This window comes from Peromyscus leucopus, chromosome 12 (genome assembly GCF_004664715.2).
Source record: "Peromyscus leucopus breed LL Stock chromosome 12, UCI_PerLeu_2.1, whole genome shotgun sequence".
NCBI lineage: Eukaryota > Metazoa > Chordata > Mammalia > Rodentia > Cricetidae > Peromyscus > Peromyscus leucopus.
In genome coordinates this window covers 53,918,688-53,939,210 of record NC_051073.1, presented here as the reverse complement: position 1 = coordinate 53,939,210, position 20,523 = coordinate 53,918,688, and the positions used below count along the sequence as shown (strand labels likewise).

The 20,523-nt window shown below is 38.4% G+C and overlaps 1 protein-coding gene across 1 annotated transcript in view; it reads right to left on the bottom strand.

The window, feature by feature from the left end:
* Nucleotides 1-896: 896 nt before the first annotated feature.
* The window catches only part of Gap43 (growth associated protein 43), a 95,510-nt gene continuing 75,883 nt past the window's right edge, over nt 897-20,523 (bottom strand). Inside the window, exon 3 of the mRNA XM_028872103.1 lies at nt 897-1,574. Within this exon, the coding sequence (XP_028727936.1) occupies nt 1,489-1,574 (86 nt within the window). The 3' untranslated portion in view covers nt 897-1,488. The remainder of the gene's footprint in view (nt 1,575-20,523) is intronic.

Genomic DNA, 20,523 nt, shown 5'->3' with positions numbered 1-20,523 from the left:
CCACCTTGCTTAGGTTCTTTAAAGCCCTTAAAGTGGGTTTGTTGGATCAAATGGGTCCTCATGCCTAGTATCAAGGACATTACCAACTGAACTGCCTCAGGCTTCTCCCTGTAAGGTATACCTTTCCTTACATATCAGTATCAGCTGGTTCAATGGTTATAACTATTTACCTGCCTTGTGTGGAGATAGACATTCATAATCTGAGGGGGAAAAGATAGAACAGAATGTCTCAATATTCATGTTAAAATAAATCATCTAAACAAAAGCCTTAGAGTTTCTGAGAGATATGAGCATCTCTGTGATATTTAACCTAGTGAAACCTAGAGCACCTTCCTTCCAATAAACCAAACTTCTGGATCATTAACATACTTAGAGTTATTTTAATAAGAGTAAACCTTAGGATTTCTATGGACTGAACTTTGTGCCTCTCCCACAAATTCCTGTGTTGAAGCCCTAACCTCTACTCCCTCCAATATGAGAAAAACTTGGACACTAAGATGTGCACAGAGGGATGACCTGAAGAAATGCAGGGGAAAGACAGCCTTCTAGACTAAGCCATGGTGAGGAACCTGCAACACACCATTTTAATTGGCCCCAGAAAGAATCAACACTGCCAACGTCTTGATTTCAGACGTCTAGTTTTCACTACTGTGAGATGATGAGTGCCTGTTGCTTAAGTCACAGTGACTGTGGTTCTTTGTCACAGCATGCCTAGCAAGCTTTTGAGCTTTTGTAGTACCCAACTGTGTCAGCAGCCATTGGTCCTGGCCGGCGCTTCCCTCCTCAGGGCTGTTGGTGGTAGTGTAAGAGCTCAGGGAGAGGATGAACTGTGAGAGTCCCGTCTGTTGGAACAGAGCGACCAAAGGGATGTGGAAAAGAAACACGGAGACACCCAATTTGATTACTCTCATGATTTATTAATATTCAGATTGAAAAAGGAGCCTCACAGCCTCAAGTTACGCTAATTGGCACATTTGCTTTATTTATTTATTTTTAAAACAAACCGGGTTTTTGATTTTTTTTTTATCCTTTTTGTTCATTCCATCACATTGAAAATGAGGAAACAGAAGTGGTTTTGAATTCACTTAATATTTTGGACTCCTCAGAACGGAACATTGCACACGCACACACACTTGAAACAGAGAGAGAATAGAGAGGAAAGTGGACTCCCACAGGGCCACACGCACCAGATCAAAAAACTGGGGTACAGTGCAAGAATTTCCCAAGATGACTGCATCATCATTACCAAAAACTCGCATTAACAACACCAAGAAACAAAATGTTTAAGCCACACTGTTGGACTTGGGATCTTTCCTGCTTTTTTTTTTTTTTAAATGTTTGCCACACAGAGAGAGGGGGCTAGTAGGTAGGAGAGGACAGGCTCACACGCGTGAGCGGGACAGGAGAGGAAACTTCAGAGTGGAGCAGAGAAAGGGCGGGAGCAACAGGGTTCAAGTGGGAGCAACATGGAAAGCCATTTCTTAAAGTTCAGGCATGTTCTTGGTCAGCCTCGGGGTCTTCTTTACCCTCATCCTGTCGGGCACTTTCCTTAGGTTTGGCTTCATCTACAGCTTCTGAGAAAGGAAACAAGATGGGGAGAGGGAGAGGAGGGTTAGTTAGTATTCTGTCTCATGAATAGGTTCAATGGTACAATGCATCATTTTCTTTCTTTTCAAGTCATTGCATAAGAGATTGCGGTAATGTGATGAGTAATATCCCAGTGATCCAATTTCCCAGACCAGAAGCTTTTAATCAGGGAGGCTGCTCAGTAACACATAAGGAAGAGTGAAGGACAAATTGTCACTCTGTAGATATTACATTTAGTGTGTGTGTGTGTGTGTGTGTGTGTGTGTGTGTGTGTGTGTGTGTGTGTGTGTTATTTAAGTCAGAGGACTACTTGCAGGAAGGAATCAGTTCTCTCCTCCCACTGTGTGGGTTCCTGGGATTGAATTCAGGTTTCTGGCTTGGTGATGAGCACCTTCACCCACTGACCCATATCTCCTGCCCATCACTGGTTTTTAACCTTTTAGCCTTATAGTTGAGGCACCCACAATAACCTGTTCTTCTGTTGCTTAGTGTCAGAATAATTCTGGCAGATAAGTCATATGGCTCATTGAGCATTCGTTCCAGTTTATATTACCATTTATCTCGAATAATGTGAAGTTTGGAAAATAAATTACATGAATTTTAACCCTCTATGGGAGCCATAGGAGGCCACTAAAAACTGCAGTTTGATTAGGAAGAGGAAGATTCCCTTGGAAAGGTAGAGTTGGTTTTGTCCTTTGTGGCTTCCTTTTCCCAATACAGGGAGCACCAAAAAAGTACCTGGAATTATAACACCTATCTTATGACCACAAAGACACAATTTGTATAGTAAATATGGTGGAACAGAAAGAAAATTCATCATTACATGGAGTATACCATACTTGAACACCTTTCTATCATCCTTCTCATTGAGGGAGCTAAACAACCAACCACTTTAAACCACTGTGATGGCTCACAGTCTCTTATAGCTAAGTGCATTCCAAGGGGATACACAGACCCATGAAGTGAGCATTTCTTTGCTTAACAAGGTAGATTCATCTTTATGAAGGTTAACTCCCCCAACTCCAAAGCTTTCCCTAGATAACTTCATCAACGGATTATGTGCTGTCAGACATTTTACTAATATGCCAGCCTGTCTCAATAGAATCCATTGTCCCTAAAATTACTTGGTGCCAATTAATGGCATATCTTATGGCCCATACCAAGACCACCCCTTAGTCCAGTGATTTTTCAGAGAGGCCTTATAGACTCAGCCATGGCTGTCATACAAATCTTCATGGCTATAATTTATGATAGTGGAAGGACACAAAACAAAATAAGTAGTGGAGGGGAAGACTGCCTGGGGCAAAAATGGGGGAACAGGCACAAGGAACTGTGAGTCTTCTCCCCATGGAGTGTGAAGGATATGCTTAATCCTTCCAGCCATGAATTGTGAGAACACATGTAAGACAGCATCTATTAGGGATGCCCACTCAAGTCTACAATTTCAGATGTGCACTGGGAACTGGTCACATAAGCGCCCACTGCTTAGCATGAACTGAAGCCAGACTCCCAGAATGAAAACAGTTGTTCAACATAAAGTGCCCTGTTTACACTCTCTTATCATTCTTATCAAATAGGGGAGTGTGAGAACTCTTCACAGGTGCCAGTCATCAGTCAATGTTATAAGCCAACTTAAGGACAAAAGCCCCAAGGTTACTGTGCTAGCATTTTTTTCTCCACACTTTCTGGTGTTAAAGACACCTATGCCCTTTAAAATGTAGCTTTTATTATTGCTTTCCTCTCTTCATACCTACTTGCTGCCAGTTTTCCTTAGACAGATAAACGGGAGCCAGTGGGATCTTATTAGCCTGGCAGATTTGTGTTTAATGAGAAGGCAATGGGTAGGCATTGAAAACACTAAAGCAAGAAAAAAAAGTCGAACAGATTTGCTTTAAGGAGATTAAACGAGCAATGTTAAATAAAATGGATTGTTATTGGAAGGAGATGCTGAGGTTAGCAAAATGGACCCCACTTAGCAGGCCATTAGAAGAATTATAAAAATGTATGTGTCTTTCAAGTTCCTCACACATAGACTGGCATTCACTTATAGCAGGATATTTACATTTAAATAAGACCACCACTATCAGGCATACCTTTGGAAATCCTTCTTTGTAAATATATCTAAAAAAATGTCCTTGAAAATGTACATGGTTTCTATAATCGAGCCACTCTTATCTGGTAAATAATGTAAGCAGCTATGAGCAATAATTTCATCTTATAATGCCTCACTTATACCTGAAGCTTTAAAGTCTTACAGGTTTTGTAGGACTCACAATTCAGGGTGAGTTACTTCTGCAACACAGTGGTTACTTAGAGTCTTCAACCAGACAGCTTTCCAAGTGACAACTATTGACTTTGAAAAAATTGTCTCAATTCATATTTTTGGATAAAACAAACACAATCTTGTCAAAATAATATTGTGTGTGCTAGTATTCCTCAAAGATTATGAACTTTTGGTGTAATCCAGAAGAAAAGAGTGCAATGACTAAGGTGACCAAGGTCCTTGTGTAGCAATCTAGAATTCTTTTAGAGGATTCATGTGGAGCCTAGCACCGATCAAACCTTTGGATATTAAGAGTATGCCAAAAGTGGTTAATATTTCTATTGGCTCCACAAAACAATTTTAGAGCCCTTTTAAAACTACAGAAGCAGGATTCAAATGACCCAGCAGCAAATGGAAGGGTCAGTTATTGAAGCAGGAGAACACTTCACATCTCTCCTACTGAAATAAAACTTTGGGAACTACAATATATATGATTTGAAGGAAATTATGAAACTCAAGAGAAAAGAGGTTGCATGCTGGGTAAAATGAGAAGGATTTTGCGCTCGTGGAATATAAAGGAAAGAAATTCTAAGAGAATAAACAGAAGTCAAAGATTCCCATTGATTCTGAAAAGCAGAGATGCTTCTGTTCTTTGTCGGGATGGAACCAAGTTAAATCTTCTTCAGTTCTAACACTTTCTCCTGTCATTCTTTGCCTGGATGAACACAAAGATGAACACTTGTAGAAAGTTGTTTATTATGACACAAAGTCATTGTTGACAGTTCTCTATGAAGGCAGCTTTGAGACTTACAAATTTTCCACTGATACTTCAAATTATCATATATATATATATATATAATTGTTATTTACTTAACTGATGTGATACACATCTGCAGTGTGGTAAATATTCTGTGTTGGGGAGACAGTGAAAACAATAATAAATACCCCATCCAAACTGAAACATTTCATCACATTTATTTAACACAAAGAAATATTTATAGCTATAGAGTGTGATCAACAAAGGGGATCTTTAACATAACAACTTAGATATAAACTCCTTAGGGGCAACAATATCTACTTTTGTTCTATTTTGAATTCCTAGTGTTGAGCACAAACAATACAGGAAAAGCCCTCAATGATTTTTGAGTGAAACAATGAATATGTATCTTCATTTCTTAGATAAGGAAATTGAAGTACATAAAGAGATGCCCCTTAAGTCATATGGTTTGCTGAGAGCTAAGCCAGGACTAAAGCTCAGGTCTTCCACTTGTTTTATATCAGGGTAACAAGCTTGAGCTGCAGAGGTCAGAGGAATACCTGTTTTACCAACTGAAAACTGAGGTGGGTAAGGCTGAAAGCACTGGGCCATACCTTAAGCAAACAAAGAGCTGTGACATGCGCAGAGAGCACTTGATCAGAGGAAACCTGACCCATAAACTCCAAAATGGAAAGGATGACAAGCAGCCTCAGAGCTAACCAAGAAATGCCACAGTAGTTAGGAGCAGAGCCTGCCAAAAATCCACATACGTAAACCTCAGCCCTTTGTTTAGTAAAGGAGAGTTTGCTTGCAACTCCCAGAATCTGTGTTGTTGATTCTGCACATTCTCACGCCACTTCCTCTGGGATCAGAGAACAGCAGGACCACAGCTGCAGAGCCAGCAACAGAAGACTAGTAGCTAGAGTCTAGACGTTTCTGCTTCCCTATAAAACTAAGGTTTGCTTTAAGGCTCCTGAATATAAATACCAGAAAATGACCATTCATGAGATTCAAATGAAATGTCAGTCATTTAGCTGAAACTTAATTCAGAGGAGCATATACAATTAATTCTGTGTCTTCCTTACTTTGCATGAAACATGAGTAACTTTTCTGTCTAAACATTGAGCAGAAAGGTCATTTTCATTTGAGATGTTGAGCTGACTGCTTCAAGAAAGTAATATGTATCAAGTCAGGGTGTTCAGTGAAGTTTTGATAGGCCCCTAATAAATTATGCAAAATAAATAAATAAGAAAGGAAGGAAGGAGAAAGAAAGAAAGAAAAAAGAAAGAAAGAAAGAAAGAAAGAAAGGAGGGAGGGAGGAGGGAGGGAGGGAGAGAAGGAAGGAAGGAAGAAGAAAGAAAGAAAGAAAGAAAAGAAAGAAAGAAAGAAAGAAAGAAAGAAAGAGAGAAAGAGAGAAAGAGAAGAGAAGAAAGAGAAGAGAAGAAAGGGAGGAAGAAAGCAAACAAGCTTGGAGGGAAGAAACACTGGAAAATGCCAGTCTCTTCATCTCTAACAACTACAAAGTGAGGCCAGCTAAGATGAAGAACCCACACTACTACTAAAGAAAACTATACATACAAATGAAAAAAAAGCATAGTCCGATGTGGGGTTATACCTGTTCTAACGTCTACTTTAGTGGACACTAAATGCAGCCTGTGAAGAATTTTAAGACCAAGTGGAAGGGAATTTTTTAGGATATCTGTGATTTAGAGTAGGTCCATTTGAACCTGTATGCAAGAAAGAAACGCCTCTGGTTGATTAACGGGTTTTCATCGGCACCGATGCCAACCATAAACAAGTCTTACAGATAATAAATCACACTGGTCATGCAGGTGTAGATCTACAATTTTGTGTTTTCTTCAGTCTTGATGCCTGGAAGTAGCTGTAAATTATGGCATCCTGACCCTTTGTGTAAGGTATTTTGCTTAAACCAATATTTCTAAGATGTTGTCAACGCTCAGAACAGTTGTAAGCAGATTCATATTGCTTCATTTTCATCCTTGCAGCTACTCTAACAACATTATGTTACATCTGGGAAATCTGAGGCAAAAGAGTAAATAATTTATATAAAGTCGTACACATGGATGGTAAGTGGCAGCTTACCTCAGCCTGTCATAGGGCCTGTTTAAGCCTACCTCTTGATATCACACCCTCCGCTCTCCCCTTAGCCCAATCAGTATGAATGGACTCAGTGGGAACAATGACAGACACAAGTCCATTGTTATACAGTCTCAGTGTCAATAAAATCTAGAAGCTGGACTTGCTAAAAATGGCTCAAAATGGTGGGAAGAAGCCTCATTAGTGTTTAGTAATACAAAAGCTGGCTTTGGCACATTCTGGTGCTAATTATGTAATTTGCAAATGCTAGAGATGAGTTACTATGTAATCTTTGGTATTTTAAGCAAAAAAACAAAAACAAAAAAACTTTGATCATGGTGGTGAGTGTGAAAGACATGAATGGCTGAGGCCAGCTGGTCACTCCAATAGCCACAGTCCAGTTAGCATAAATAACTACATTCCTCATGCACTCTCCCTCTGCAACAATTGTTACGTAAGAGGCCGAGAAAGCTGAAGGACTAAAGTCACATTTTCAGTGCCCAGTGACATCAAACAAGGGAGCAGAGGTAACAGGGCTCAGAGATGGCAGAGTGAGTCTGACATGGGATACTGAAGCAAAGAAGAAATCCTGTAAGATAAAGAGTAGGACACAATTTTCTTAGTCATTTAGCTCTGGGTGCTACTTTTAATCATGTTAAGCACACAAAAAAATTAATATTAATATTGATGTTTTGGTTAAGATGGTATAGGAAAAAGAATCATGGCCCTATGGTCTGGATGTTTGTATTCTTGCAAATTCATATGTGGAAATCTTGATCCCTGTTGTGAATAATAAGAGATGGAGTCTTTAGCCAATGATTAGACCATGAGGAGGGAGCACATGTGAATTGTCAGAAAGTTCTTTAAAAATGGGCCATTGAGCACTCACTGGTTCCTTCTGCTATGTGAAGACACAGTGAGGATGTTAGATCTTTAAGACCTCAGGCCCTCACTTGACAAAGCAATTTAATTGTAGACTTGACTTAAAATTTACCAGCTGCCAAAGGAGTAAGAAGTAAATTTTTGTTTCTGAAAAAAACACCCAACTTTTTTTATAAATCAGGTAAGCTAAAATACTTTGACAATATATACATATAAATGTGTATGTGTGTGTGTGTGTGTGGAGGGGTATCATGTAGCAGATGATGTGTCCCCAAGTTGGTTTTCATCACATCAAAATCAGCTCCCAAAATGTGGTCTCCTTATGAGGACTAGAAATGTGTTTTAGTGGCTTGCATTAAGAAAAAAAAATTATGTGCTATAAGGTATGAGATTAAGAGACATGGTCTAATTTTTAAGAGTAAACAATTATATCCACAGGAGAAGCTTAAACATTTAATCTTTCTTTATGCAATAATCTAAGTCACATGAATGCCACCTAGTTATAAGAAGAATATTGAGACAACTAAGACAAATGATTTTAATATTTAACAAATAGTTGTAACTTGCCTCAGCAGCATTTTAGGCTTTGCAAAATCTTGCTTTTCTAAGCCCAAAGAGCTCTTGCAGGAAAAAAAAGAGGCTTGCAGGAAGCCTCTTTTGATTTTATTATTTATTTATGTGTTAACTTAAAAAGAGAAAGCCAATATCATAGACAATAAAGTCATATATTATTCATGTGTCAAAGTTGAAAGACACTTCAAAATGACAGAATGTGTGTTCATCCATTCATTAATGTATCTGATGAAAGAACTGAGCTACATACTATTCTATGAGTTAGGAGTAGACAGTGATTACAATGAAACACAAATCAAGAGTGTCTATCTTCTGGGACTGCATATGCTAGTAGTTTCTAGAATGAGGTGTTGCTCATTGGCGAAAGAGGTAAAGAAAAGAATAACAGAATTCACCATCATTTTCTTGAGCTACTTCTCTTGAACTTGCAAAGTTGAATGTTCTTGAACAATCTCATACATTTAGGAAAATGGAAGACCTTCATAGTTTTTTCTACATTATGTGACCCATGACTACCATTCTCTCCCCACATCACTTTTTCCTGTGCTGGTTATTGAACACAGAGCCTTGTAAATGCTAAGTATGCTAAGCAAGTGCTCTGTCACTGAGCTTAACTCATTAACCCTTAACTCCGTGACTATCATTCTTAAAAAAAAAAAAAAAGATCAAAGTCAAAGAACAATAAATATGTAAAAATATTTCTGTGTCCATTTGCACAGTAGTCAAAAATGACAAAACTACAAAGGAGATTTGAGTGAACAATTTCACCGTGGTTCTTCAAGTTCTACATCGACCTGACTCTCCTATCCCTGCTGAAAGCGAATCTGGAAGCATTTCTTGCCTTTGATGGTTTTCATTCATTTCCTCGAAAGGGTGAGAATAGTATGTCTGTGCCTTCCTTCTGTTGACGAGCAAACACCAAGACCATATGCAGCAGCGGCTGCTTGCGTGCCCATCCAGGCAGTCTGGTTTCAGTGCTGCTGGAGGGATGGCGGTGTTCCCAGCTGCCGTCGCCCACATGGAGCTCTAATGGCCCCGTTTCTTGGCTCTTCTCCAGGTCCCTCCACAGCCCTACATTACTGAAATTAGGTTGAGTGGATTTCCGAGTAAAACATTACCTCTTGGGACCTGCCCAGCTCTCCCCAGTCTTGTCAACATTGATTAAATAGAATCTGCTATCATCCTGGGGCCATGCCCACAATTATTCTACCAATCACCACTGGGCTGGGGTGCACTTCCCTTTCCCATTTTATTTTCATCTTTCTTGAATATTAAGTATCATCGTAACCTCAAAAGCTCAGAGGAAAGCAATAAGGAGTACTTAGTAGCTTACTCACATATGGCCCTTTTTGTGACTCACATGGTCTTTTTCTTGAGCTGTACACCAGATGTCAATCTGGAGCCTAAACTGGCTTTTGGTTGTCACTGGGACCCAAATTTTCCTTTGTCGTCACTTTGTTTCATATTTTAAATTATATTAAAATACTGAGCCTGTATACATAGTTTTTGATGTCAAGATAATGATTGAAATTACACCTTCACCTTTGTCCCTTGTTTTCTGAGCCTTTGAGAGAAAAAATAATCCATTATTCACTTACATTTTACAAATAATAACAAATAATTTAATTAAGAAGAAATGTCAGAGGCAGCGCCTTGGGGTCTTAGTGATGCCCAAAACACAACATCCACATGTTCTCTACTACCCTGCGAGCTTCAGAACTAAGCAACTCTACCATTTATTCTGACTCTTCCACCAACTAGTTGTACAAGCTCAGACAAATTACATTTCCTTTCTTTGCTTCAGTTTTCTAATCTAGAAACAAAAATATGGACAATTTGCCTGCCCTCCCCCTCACTGAAGATTGTGTGGTAGTTGTGAGAAGATATTTTATAATACTTCACAAAATGTGTAGTCTGTTGAATATTTAACCAACTAGGGGTTTAAGGTTTCTTTGACTTTAGTCTAACTTATGGATTCTGTAATTCTCATTCTGAGACAAAAAAAAAAAAAAAATCCCAAAGAAAGAAAAAAAAAACATTTTTTTCTCTTTACTTTTCTAGATTAAATGAGACCCCCTCACAACACTTCTATATCTCTGGTTGAAAACGATATGTGTCTTGTGAAGAGGTATACACACAAAAGCAGACACTCGTAAAAGGAAGATTATTACCCAAGGGAAATCATTGCTATAGAAGCTAGTAGGGAATATAGGCTTTCTAGTCAGTGAAAGAAAAGCTGGTGTTTTTATTTGAAAGGAAAATAGACCCAAAGATTAAAGACAAGAGCCAAAGAAGAATTGGTGAACTTGTTTTAGAAACTTCTTAAACTGTATCTACACAGTTGGCCTACACAATCAGTAAAAATCAATATCCCATCTCCTCCTATTACTGACATGCAGAAAGAGTGACAATTAAAACTGACATGACTAGCCTAGTAGCTGTCAGTAATTTCTGGCATAAGATGCAACAAATATATAAAATTAAATGATTTTAATTGTATTTCACACGCGCGCATGTGTGCGTGTGCGTGTGCGTGTGTGTGTGTGTGTGTGTGTGTGTGTGTGTGTGTGTGTGTAGACTTACCTATCTTTCTAAAAATTAAAGCTCCCATCTGACAAGACAGGTGAACATGTCAGAGACTTCTAAAAGCCTAAGTAAGTCCTGTCTTTGCTTTCTTAGCGTTGCAGATCCTACTCAGTTTGCTATAAGCAAACTGCAAGTGATCATTGTAATATTGGCCCAGTTTGCCTTACCATCTTAAAATTTCTTTGTTTTTAAAAAAATAACAGGAGAATAACACACACACACACACACACACACACACACACACACACACTTCAATATTCTTTTGAGAATGAGTAAAACACATATCTAGTTTTGATTTTGTAAATAGCTTGTCATAACAAAAGAAAAAAGAAAAAACCTTTCTCAGTGTTACCTTTTCCCTCATTTGCCATTCAAATATGCTCTTCATCTCTGGATCCTAACCTGTCCCTGTCAGGAGGTTATTGTACATTGTAACTGTGCTATTTGTGACCTGTGCAAAACTTACCTTACCAGGCCTTGACTCCCATCTCCCAGTTGCAGCAGGTTTGGTTGGCCACATCCCACACCTGCCTCCTTGACCTATCGGTGCAAACTGGGAGTCACCTCCATCTCAGGTGTCAGAAGGGTCCTGTCTCTCTGGATCCCCTACTTTTGCGTTGTGGTGCATTCTCTGTTTCAGAGTTCTTTGAGGGATGAGACAAGACCACGCTTCTCAACTTTCATCTTTGCCCATCTTCTTCAGCCCTACTCTCTTCAATTATTAATTATTTCCTTAGAGGGTGCCACCAATACTTTAGTTACACAAAAATCCTGTACTCGGGCTCTGATCCAAAGCTATCCTTTTCACCAAGAATGGGTATGATTGGAAGGCTGAGTAGCTGGTACTTTATTTAATGTATACAGAAAATACTCAAAGTTCTTTCATTTGAATTTATGCTCACCAGCTCTCATGACCTGGCCCAACTGTGTTTCCCATTTCTAAACTGCTCTAGGGAGAATTAATCACTCTTTCTTTCATGTGGAAACTGTAGTCCTTGCATTATATGCTGGTTTATGGTGTCTTTTTTAGTCTTTCGCTGATCATAAGCTAAAGTCTCCCCCCCCCCCGCAGGGATATAGTTACACAAATTTATATTCCACAAAGGCAGGTTTTTTTTTTAATTTGATTGCTTATGAATCTCAGTCTTTAAAACATGCCTTAAAAAATAGTGTGCATCTGTATTGTCTCCAAGTCCTAGCATCATGCTTTATATCTATGTTCACAAAATACTGCAAATGATAAAAATATTTAAAATATATTAAAATAAAAATCCACAAATGCTTTTTAAATACAAATAAAACTTCAATAATCTCAGACTGGGACCTATAATGAAACTACAACTTTCAAATTGGGGTTACAAAATGATTCCCAATAAACCAGAGTTCATGGCCATGGAAGATGTCCTCCATTTCCTTGCTAATTTTAATTTTTATAATTATTAATTTAGTAACAGTTATTGAGATATGCAAGAAAGTTTCTAAAAGATAGATATTTTAAGCATAACTATTATTAAATGGCCTAGAGCAGTGGTTATGGGATAATCCTTGAGCCAGACTGCACTAATCCCCTGCTGTGAAATTTTACTATAGCTTTGGGTAACTTATTTAACCTCTTGTAGCTTCATTTTCCTTATCTGTAATTGGCAGTAATGTTGGTACCTCTCTCACAGGGTTGTTATGAGAACTAAATGTGTTGATTTAAAGTCCTTCACAATGCACTTCATGTTTTAGTCATGTGCTTGCTCTGAAAGAGAACATTGTCCACTGTTTGCCATGTATTTAGGAGCTTGGGATAAAACAACCCAATAATTACATTCCATGCTTTTTCATATTTTCATAAATGAGGAATAATAAATTTACAGACATGAAGACAACTGAAAATCAAATGAAGAAAATGAAACTAACAGAGTGTCACTTCCTGGCTCACAGGGATACCTAATAAAGGAGTTGTCTTCTCCCTCTACCTCACTACTGAATACTCACCCAATCTTGGAGAAACTTAGAAAAAGGAAAGAAATATCTGCCCTATTAGGCTTTTGCTTATAGGGTGAAAAAAATATACAGAGAGAATTCTTTGAAAACAAAGCTTTAAAGTTGGGGCCAAGGTTCAGAAATTATCTCAAAGGCAAAGATAGATCACTGGCCAAAATGGGAGGGCAGCAAAATGAAAAGTCAAATGTTCAAGATCAGATTGAAGGCTGCTGAACAGAATTATACAAAAGTTAATGACATCTCTGCTGAAGCCTCAGCTCACCTACCAGGAAAACCTACTTCCTACCTAAACTTCACACCGGTTATTTTCAAATGAAATAGCTTTATACTGGGACTTAGCTCCGTTTGTAGAAAACATGAGTACTCACGTTGAATGAGCAGGATCCAAAGTGCCACTTGTTGCTAGCTGTGCAGTGAATCTAGCAGCCAGTGGACAAGTTACATTGGGAATGATGAAGTTTCTAGAGGTCAGGTTATCATAGACAATTTTAAGAAAAAAAATCCTTTATTCAGTCATATTAATAGAATTCTATACTTTAAGAATTCATTGTTTAAGCTTTAAAAATAATCACATCGAGTGAGATTTTCCAGCTCTATTATGAGAAAGATTTTTAATTTCTAGGAAGTCTTGTGGTCACCTGTGGTGGTGGTGGTGGGGGATGAGCTGAGGAAGAGATCCCCAGAGAGGACTTCCCTGATGTGGCCATTCTTCTCACTCATGCATCATACTCCATGGTTTCTTTATCTTCCCAAGTACTAAATCCCACCAGAGTCTACACATAAACTGTCTGGCCAGGAAAGGAAGTGGCTGTCTTCTCAAATGACTTCCCAGGCCAAAAAAAAGTCATACTTCCTTGGGAATTTTTATCAAACATGACAGAAATTGGCACTTCATTTTCTCCTCCTCAACCTGAAAAATATTTTCCTACAATTTCTCCCTGACACACTTTGGAGGAAGTTGCAACCAGAAAAAAAAAAATATCAGATAACATTGCCTGCCCATCATTACAGATTGTTTCCTCAAACTGTGAGCCAAGTAAAGTCTACCTTCTTTCCAAAAACAACAACAAAAAGACAACCCCACAACAAACCACTCAGATGTGATGCATTTGGTATCATTTATTAGGCTTAATACCAAGAGAAAATTAATAGGATAAGCAATTTTATTGGCCTTTTTTTTTTTTTTTTTTTTTGGTTTTTCGAGACAGGGTTTTTCTGTGTAGCTTTGTGCCTTTCCTGGGACTCACTTGGTAGCCCAGGCTGGCCTCGAACTCACAGAGATCCGCCTGGCTCTGCCTCCTGAGTGCTGGGATTAAAGGCGTGTGCCACCACCTCCCAGCCAATTGGCCACTTTTTATCAATATACTCTCTTGTCTTCCTTTATCAGAATTTTTCTTCAATTGAATTATATATGAGCTTTGTGTGGCATTTCAAAGGGTCACCCAAGAACTTATCTAGTGATTTGTTTGTTTGTTTCCCTTATATTTGAAATAGTAAGGATGTCTGAAAAGTAACAAGGAATCATACTATTAACTACCTACCTGAAAAACAAAAACCCTATAATATAAGTAAGTGTGTGTGTGTGTGTGTGTGTGTGTGTGTGTGTGTGTGTGTGTGTGTGTTTTCCCATCTGGGTCAACAGTGTTCCCTCCAAGAGCCAAAGATTGTCTGTTATAACCAAACCCAACACCACGCATGAAAAACTCCTTTTGAATTGTTACCCAAGAGAGTCCCAAAACATGACAGGCTATAGGCTTTTGTTGACTCTCAGAGTGGAAGGTTAGTCCCTATTCCTGAAGACACTATGCACTTCAAAGGGGGGGACCCAAAAGCCCTTGAGCTGGAACTGACTTGAAAGCCTCCTCCTGTGATTGGTGTCTTGTGTCTGACTTAGAGAAAATTAATGAGCTATCTTCCAGGTTGTAATGGCTTTTGTTTAAAAGAGCCTGTATTGATCCACAATAATATTTTCAAATATATTGAATCAACTAACATGGCTGACTACAAAGTTGATAATTTCAACATTCACCCTTAAAAGCAAAAAAAAAAAAAAAAACACCTCAGGGTTTTCTAAATCCTACAATCTGATATCAGATGTTATGATCTGGTTATCTGATTCCAGGGCTGACATTCAGAAATTAAAGCTGGGCATGACTCCAATTCTAGGAGAGTGACACCAATCTTTTTCCAGTTGCCTAAAAGCCTCTCCTGCTTGTGAACACCCATTGTCTGGGTGAGATGTAAACCCGTAAGTTGGGAGCATGGCACCCATGGATAGCAATCAGCGAGTTTCTTGCCATGACTTGCTGTGATTTGTTTGGGTAGAACTTGAGATTAGGCAGACAATTATTTATCCTTGTTGTGTAATTTTCCCTTATGGCTGTGTCTACACAGCACAAAGCAAACTAGAAACTTGGCAGTTGTCTTGCTAATTTTATCAATGCAAATGGCTGAACTACATAATTCAGGACAAAAAATCCTAAGTCTGTATATATTATCACAGACTTGGCTTGTGATGATTCATAAAATTACAGTAAATTGTTCATGTAATTAGTGAAAGCTGGGGGAACCCTTTAAATGATCTCATCTCAGCCCTTCCTTCTCTAAGAGAGTAACAGAAGACAGAGGTTCTGTGCTTTCCCTAAAGTCACACAACAAATCAAAATTCCGGGATCCTTCCAGGAGACCATAGTGATCTTTGCCATCCTCGTGGACAAGTGCATTCTAATGCTGATTTTATTTTATACCTCTCCCTTGAAGTCCTAAATGTACTGTGTATCTACTCCCTCCATCTTCCTCTTCCTCCATTCCCATTTTCCTTTGTGACATACAAAACAATTCAATATAAGTTAGTAAGAGCTATCAAAAGTAATCTTAGACTCTCTGGAGGCTCACAGAACCAGAACTGAGAATTACTGCTTTATAAAATTTCAAAGTTGTGTTCAGATTGAAAGGAGATGAAGTGGAAATCCTACACAGAAAGGGCAAAAATTAGGGACCTCTAAATGCATTCATTAGGTTGAATAGTAACAACTGATTATGATACATTTTGTAAATTAAATAATAAATTACTGGATAGTCAGAGACCAGAAGTGGATGAAATTATTACAGATGCTGTCATAGCTATAAATCCATAAGAGATCATTTTTATGTTCTGCAAAGGAGGAAATAAAAGTGAATACCATTCCTCTATCAGCCACCCCCTCCAGACTCTGGTGGTAGCAGAACGTTAAAAAACCAACTGTGAAGGTTTAACCCAATTTTGAAGTTAATTTAAAAAACATTATTGTAACAAGCAAACCCCATAAAAGGCGTTTGTATTATAAGCTTACACGTGGGTAAATAGATGCAATCCCATCTCTTACTGGGACAATTCATTTTGTACTCATTGTACACTTTAGTTTCCTGGGGCTTGTCAAATTATGGTGCTGCCTTTGAGCAAAAGAATTGCTTTAGGAATCAATGGCATTCACTGGAACACAATCAGAACTGTATTGGAAAAGTAATATTAGTGTTTGTACTGTTTTTTTTTTTTTTTTTTCACATTTTGGCCACAATCTCGAAGCTCTTCTCTTATATACAGTGACAGAATGTTATGGCTTTGGCTATTTGGGAACATTAGGAGAATAATCAGCAAAAGAATAGGGATTCCTGCTGTCTGAATCTTATCCAGGATAGAATCATAGACCCATTATTTAAATGTGCAATTTGAAGGCAGTACCACTGAGTGTTTATGGTCTAGCCAAACGGCTTCATGTGGAAGGTAGAACAGTCTGAGTGCCACCAGCTACCCTCCTAATATCCCCATCAGAAAGACCGCGATCTGCTCACTCATTATTAGTGACCATAGTGAATAGAAACAAGAGGGCCAGTGTACAGTGGAAATCAACTGCAGAGTTCTCACAACCCTAGTGACATGTAGACGATATCCCCACCTAATATAACCCTCAACTATAACTGGTGAGTTTTACCTTGTCATATTCTTGCTGAAAACCCTAAGTCAGGCCTAGAACCTGAATCTAAACTCTGTTCACCCAATAATATAAACACTGCCTACTTTTCCACCCTCATTATATTTCATGTGCTTCCTTATAGAGAATTCTTTTTGTGACTCCTTCAAACTCTAGCTTTGCCTCTTCTGGAATCTTTGTATGGGACATCTCTCTATTATAAGATGATGTGCCTCATTTGAAAAGGCTTTCTCTAACCACTAAATCCAGAATACATCCTGCATCATCCACTGACCCTGTGACTCCATTTCTTCTGTTCCATTTCCTCTGTTCCATTGATTGCAATTTGCAGTTCTTTAATTTTTTTTTAGCAGTTTTGTAGGTCTTGCACAAGGGGAAACAAGCATGTCTGTGTTGCTTATTATTCCACTCCAAGTTTCCATATTGTGCCAGACATGAAATATATACTCAATAAATGCTGTTATAATTTAAAAAAAATAATAAAGTACAATTTGAAAATTCATCCTTTGAACTGGGCATGGTGGCTCATATCTGTAATCCTATAACTAGAGAAGCTAATGGAGAAGGACCACCATGAGTTGGAGACCAGCTTGGGTCACAGAGTGAGATTCTGTCAAAAGAAGGAAGAAAAAGAAAACAAAAAAGGAAGAAAGTCACCCCTCTCTGTTTCTCTACCCAATGTTTTTTACTCTCCAATAAGGTCATTCTCTAGGACATATTATATATAGAAACTATCTCCTATCTCTTCCTTTTTTCAAGTTCTTCTTTCAAAATTATTTGAAATTGATCAGGGTATGCACCAACAGCACCTGAGTGTTAAAAGGGGTCTTAGAGACCCTCCCACACCCCCAATCTGTTGCAGGTATCCACAGTGACACCTCCAGAGACAGACAGTCTCTAGTTCCAGAACTTTCAGTGTAAATTATCCTGATGTTCCATAGAAATCTACCACTGTAAGCTTTGTGCAGCCTGTCTACTGGAATAACACAGAATAAATAAATTAGAAATCTCTCTTCTATCCAATGCCTTTCATAAAGTTTAGGGTAACCTCTGTCTTGGTGACGTGCACTAACCTATTTATTCCTTTCATCTCCAAGCAATAAACCTCATGCAAGAAAAAAAGCTATTAACTGTGTATCTTTTCTTTACCTTTCCTTCCTTATTTTTCTATTTTGAATTCACCAAAACAAAACAGAACAATTACACTGTAGACCATAAACTTCAGTTACCCTTATTATCATGGTACCATTGTTCCAGACCTTTCTTTGAATGTTTGTTCTTTCTTTTGAGTAATAACCTTTATCTGAGATTTAGGATGGAGAAAACAGCAATAGTTAAGAAACTCTCCCATTATTTTGCTTCCTGAGCAACCCCTATCCTTTTGTACTCCAGGAAGCGGCTTACCACAAAGAACCTCTCCATATAATTTGCTGTTCTCACAATCAAGATTCCCATAAGACTCTGGCATGCCACTCTTGTTTACCTGTAACAATGCCAAACATTGACCTTTCCCCCTGTGCCTAAACTACTGACAAGACCAGACCAGACATGGAACCCCCAAATCAGCATTCTTTGTCTATAAAATGTTTAGCTGAGACTAGGTATTGTTTGTCCCTTTGAAATGAGCTGGACACATGGTAGACAAATCTTGCTCAGCTGAATGAAAAATCTCTTATTTTAAAGCAACCCCAACTGTAAATCACCTCACCAATGATGACCAGTCTGTTCCTGCCTATAGCGCTCTTAGAGAAAACCAAGATACTGTGATGCCAGCCATGGGATTCCAATTGCTATAACCTGCTAAAAAGTATCTCTTCGGTTATTGTCACATTTTGGTTTTGACTTCTTACACTACTAGTTTTCTTTCATATCTTTTATTAAGAATAGGCTATGGGTTTTATTTCTGTAGAATCAGACTTCCTTTCTTTGCCCCTAATATGATTATAACCCAAGAGTCAGCTTCACATCATTTTTGCAGACTGTTTCAAAGATTCATTTCTCTAATGGCCTGAATGTGAACCATTAAATGCATGCTATCACCTCTATAATATTTAATTTAATTATTTATTTATTTATTTATTTATTTATTTATTTATTTATTGTGGATATGTACAAGCATACATGCTCGCATGCCAAGGTATCTCAGGGGAGATCAGAGGACTAACTGAAGAAGTCCATTCTCTTCTTCCCCTATGTGAGTTCTGGGGACCTAATTCAGGTCATCAGGTTTGGTGACAAGTGCCTTTATCTGCTGGGCCATCTCATCCTCTCAATCATTATATTCTTAATCTTTAAACAGTCTTGTAAGCACATTGCTTTTATCTCTGTATCACATTTGCCAAATTTTAGATTCTGCTGTCTAATATGTTTCCTTATACTTAACTTGCCTGCTAACTTCACTCCTGTATTTTAAACTATACTAAATATCACCTGGCCATTGTCTCTATAAATATAATCAGACTGGCCTTATCATCTCTCAGTGATCTAGGTTAAAATCCTCTTTCACTATGTACCAACATCTCTTCATTCTCCTTTTTCTGGCACACCTCCATAACTGAGGCCATGAACATGAAATTAAAAAGTACTGACAAAGTTGATATAAAGGCATGTCACATTCAAAAGGAACAGAGATCAACCACACAGCTACTCTTTGGCCATGAACCCAGGTGATGGGTGGAAGATAGTAAATGAACTATCTAAAGTCCATGGTTATGGAAATAGTCCCACAGTCAGTAAATAAGCAGTGGAGATTGCTGGAACACAGTAATTAGGAGGAGGCCAGCTCAGAGACATCAGAGCTAAATTATAGAAATCTATCAGTAAGCACAAAGTCTCTCTAATCATGTGCTTAAGAACAATAGTATTTCTGGCTCTGTGAGTATGGATGACAATAAGTCTGTGTTTGAGTCTCAAATCAGCTGAAATTTTAAAAAGAGATAAATGATGTAGGGTCTGACGTAATGCAAACTAACCAAAAGCATAGTTAGTAGAAGAGCTTCCAAACTATTGGTTGGCACAAGTTGATTCAATAGTGGGATAATTGTGAGAAGGGTTCTTTCAACAACCTTAACCTAGGAGTAAGAACATTCCAATGCCAAGGACAGAACTCAGTCTGAAAGACGTTTGCCACCTTTACTGGTGAGGCTTCTGTAGACACATGGCAAGACATCCAGCTGTCACTGCAGAAGGTGGTGGAGAAAACACTAGCACCTGAAATAATGTAATTACATCATAATATGCCTTTCTACTCTCAAGTAGCTAAAACAACTCGCTTAAAGCTGATAGATGATAACATGAAAGAGAAAAGAGATGACTGATATCCCAACTAAACTAATTCTTTGAAACTTTAGAACCTAAACTTGGGGCATAATTCGCCTTCAGAGCTAAATGAAAATACACTGAGTTTGAAAACGATAATTTTGCTATAACAGGTTCAGATGCAGCTGTCTGTCTGAGCCACACAGCTTAAGTATTGCTGCCAACTCCCACCTAAAGAGTACAGGAAGAAGCTCTCAAACTACACTGCCCTGAGTTGTTGAGATAAAAATGGAAAAGTTATAAAGAAAAAAAAACCAATTTAGTGAATTGTTTCATTTTACACACTCTCTCTCTCTCTCTCTCTCTCTCTCTCTCTCTCTCTCTCTCTCTCTCTCTGTGTGTGTGTGTGTGTGTGTGTGTGTGAGAGAGAGAGAGAGAGAGAGAGAGACAGACAGACAGACAGACAGATAGATACCATGTTTCACAGTGTGCATGTGAAGTCACAGGATAGCCTTGGGTGTCAATTCTTGCCTTCCACTTGGTTTGAGACTAGGTCT